Genomic DNA, 3,849 nt, shown 5'->3' on the forward strand with positions numbered 1-3,849 from the left:
GCACTTTAGGAAGAAGGTTCGAAAATTACCAAAAAACTCGATTGCAGAAGGAGTTTCGTCTACAATAGGAGTCACGTTGCACCTCTTTAAGATGGATGGTTGATGGAAAAGTTCGTACCCACGTTTCCCAGTCCGCAAGAAAGGTCCAAGGTACCATGCTGATTCCTTTCCAAGATGCTCAATAATTTTGGACATTATTTCGTTTGGAAGATTTGTGATTTGTGGCTTAGGCATATTTTTAATTTTTGATTGAAAGGAAGGGTTTTTGATGTCCAGTGACTTTATTGAAGATTTAAAACATTTACTTATATAGAGGAATTTTAACTAGCAGTTGTCTGACTTTAATACAAAAGTAATTGTCCAACCAATATTCAAAACCTAACCGCAGTACATGAAAGTAGATGGCATCGTATAGGCATGACATAACCACTAAACTCACCCTAGAGATTGGAACATTTTGTTGCCTAATAAGGAAACACAAAATTTGGCTTCATTAAATTACACGTATGGAGGTCCCACTACCTTGTAAATTTCAGCTGTCAACTTCAAAAAAAATTATAAAGTGCGTTTAGATAGAAGTCAATTAAATGTAGGTAGTGTAAACTCTTTTCTTTGTTTTCCTCAGGTTTGCTAACCCTAAACCCTAAAACCTTAAGTCTAAACCCTAAACCTTGATCCGTAAAACGAAAACCGAAAACACCAAACCCTATATCACACTTATATAATGAGTTTTCAACAACCTTCGTTATGACACTTATAATCATGAGTTTTCAACAAACGACCGGATATACCAATAAGAACGGTTAATCGTAGTTCCAAAATACAAACAGTTCCAAATAATGGGTTTCTCCTAGCACCAAAATACAATGATATCCTAAATGAAAATAAAGCTTCCTCCTACTTCCAAAAACCGGGTTCCTCGTTAGTAAGATCAGGGCACAGGTTCCCTGCATGTAGTCTTCTTGTGACCTTCTTTATAACACCTGGAACACTTATTCGCCTTCTTCTTTTTTCTCGGCCCCTCCTATAAACGGAATAGTTAGAAATGGAAGGCGAACAATGCGTTTCGATAAATATTTTTTTCTTGTAGGATGAAAAAAAAATTTTTTACCGGAACCTCTCCGGCTGATAGTTTCGTTTTAATGTCTGGCCTTCCCTTCGTTCTTTTGGTCATTGGTGGAAACAGCTGGAGCTTTAGTATATCTGCTGGAATATGGATATCCTCTGGATTTGGAACCGGTAGTATGATACCCTTAACTGTTTCAGACCAAGTATCTTTGACATGGTATTCTGAAACAAAAAGTTGTACTCCATGTTTCGATAAGAAGAAGCGGCTATAGCGTGTCAGCATGGCAGCCCGAGCATCTGGAATTCAAGGCAGGAGCAAGTTCGTTTTTCCAAATCAACAAAAAAACCAAAACCAGTTGCCTTGTGTGTAACTTCGAATACCCAAGTGGAACAGGGCAAAACAAGAAGGCCTGTAGACAACACTAACTGTACGATGAGTATTTGCTCGATTAATTTAGGAACAATTCCAGTTATTTTACTTATCTTGCAGCGCCTGCTCTCAAACCATCGTGTCAACATCCGTCTAATAAACTCCATCAGTGCCACTATAGGACTATCACGGGCTGGCAGCAGCGCATGATTCAACGATTCCGCTATATTTGAAGTCATCAGATTATATCTCTTTCCTTCGAAATGTGAATGTGTCCATAACTTGCGGTCGATTTTTTCCAAATAATTCCAACATCTCCAATCCGTAAGCTTTATTAGCTCATAGAGCTTTTCAAACTCGGCAACTTTGAATGCCTCTCCGGCGCTGGGAACCATATCATTATGCTGCAGTCCTTTGTACTTTTCCCCTACGTTACGCTTAAGGTGTTCAAGACAAATACCATGGTGTGCACGCGGATACCATCTATCTTTAGCTGCAAATATTGCGGCGCATCTGTCGGAAATTATTGTTAATTCACAACAATCTTCTACAATTGTAGACAACCTTTCGAAAAACCACTTCCAAGAATCCGAGTTCTCGCTATCAACTACTGCGAAAGCAATAGGGAATGCGCGGTAGTCTGCGTCTTGGCCGCTAGCACTAAGCAAAACCCCTTTGTATTTCCCAAACATGTGGGTTCCGTCCACCACAAGGACTTTCCGTAAATGCTTCCACCCATCGATACAAGCCTTCAGTGACATGAATGCATACTTGAACCTCGTTTTCCCTTCTTTATCAAGTTCGGTTTTGATATCAGTGATTGTTCCAGGATTTGCGTACTTCAGTACGTAAAAGTACTGTAGGAGAATCACCCAGTTGCTTAGCCATTACCCTCCAACTACACTGTTTATCAACGCATTTAGCCGTCACGAAGCGTTTGCAATGCCGGAATTTAAACCTGCACACCTTCGCGAGTGCATAGATCGACATCGTCAACTTGAACTGGACTTTGTCCTTAAACATCCTTCCAACATATATATTTGAGTCCTCCTTACTTTAGTCGATATCCTGCGGCTGGAAACCGCTTCCTTCCATATCATTAAACAAGGGAACTACATCAACATATCCATACATTTCCGAAACTTGTATCCCTTTCATGAAAGCCTCTCCACCCTGAACTCCCATACCCTCGGTGACAGGAGGATCAACAAACATATCATCATCTTCGAATACATAGGTAGATGGAATGTGTTTTCCTGGGGTGAATGCTTCTCCACCATCGAACTCTGTAGTTTGGATGACAGGAGGATCAACAAAGTCATCATCAGCTTCGATAACACGGTTGTGTTTGTTGTATTGCTTCGGTGGAGTAACAAGAACAGCATCATCACTTTCCCCGGTATCTTTTTAATCTCCTGAAAGTTTTTCATCACAAGCACTGGTGGAATTGTAAACTTTTCCAGTTTCTGTGAGAGGAGGATCTACAAACTCATCATCAGCTTCGATAACACGGTTGTGTTGGTGTATTGCTTCGGTGGAGTAATGAGAACAGCATCATCACTTTCCCAGGTGTCTTTTTCAACGGTCTTGTTTTTGTACTGTTTTTGTGGTGAAACAAGAACATTAACAGCACTATCGGCTGAATGTGTTTCATCACTAGCACGGGTGGAATTGCACACTTTTGCAGTTTCTCTGAGCGGAGGATCAACAAACTCATCATCATCTTCGATCACGCGGTTGTGTTTCTTTTTTTTGTTGTGGTGGTGTAACCGCAACAACATCGACAGTTTCGACGGTAGCGGTCTCAAAGGTCAGTGCACACCTTACTGTTCCAGAGGTAGATTCGCTCAAACGACGATAAACAGAATTATCTCCGTGGTTTGGTTGGTTCATATCTTTTGCTGGAGTTGCATGAACAACGCGACGCCTAAGCTGATATCAGTTTCTTCGGTGTACGCAACGTCAACGATTCGAGAGGTACATAAAAAATCTCTTTAATCATCTGTAAGCTCTACGTAACGTCTCATATTGCTTCAATTTTGGCTAGATGAAGATCCACCAGTAGCCCTTGATCGTTGGCCTCTACCAGACGTCGGTTTTACATACCCTTGACCTCTACCACCCCTCCATCCAGGACGTTCATAATCGTTTCGATCAGACCGTCCACCACGCCGTCCTTTTGGTGGACATCCTTCGAAATCGTCATCTTCGTCTTTATCACAATCTTTTCTAACAAATTCATGCCAGTAATTATAATCATAGTCGCCGTCATCTACATCTTCATCTTCTCCAATATCATAATCATTACCCTTTCGCTTGTCAACATCCATTACTGCGCAACCAGCTACATTTCCAATGTCATCTCCTGACGCCGCTTCAACGTTAGCCTGCTTGTTTTTACCTCGCTGCAC

General features: G+C 41.2%; 1 protein-coding gene across 1 annotated transcript; it reads right to left on the bottom strand.

Moving 5' to 3' along the window:
* Nucleotides 1–931: 931 nt before the first annotated feature.
* On the bottom strand, nt 932–2,428 carry LOC106355478. Its single transcript, XM_013795423.2, has 5 exons — nt 2,405–2,428; nt 2,003–2,295; nt 1,548–1,951; nt 1,112–1,290; nt 932–1,024 (listed from the first exon to the last, which is right to left on the bottom strand). The coding sequence occupies exons 1-5, from the start codon at nt 2,426–2,428 to the stop codon at nt 932–934; spliced, it is 993 nt and encodes a 330-aa protein (XP_013650877.1).
* Nucleotides 2,429–3,849: the final 1,421 nt, after the last annotated feature.

The sequence above is a fragment of the Brassica napus genome, chromosome C3, assembly GCF_020379485.1.
Source record: "Brassica napus cultivar Da-Ae chromosome C3, Da-Ae, whole genome shotgun sequence".
In the NCBI taxonomy this organism is placed as follows: domain Eukaryota; kingdom Viridiplantae; phylum Streptophyta; class Magnoliopsida; order Brassicales; family Brassicaceae; genus Brassica; species Brassica napus.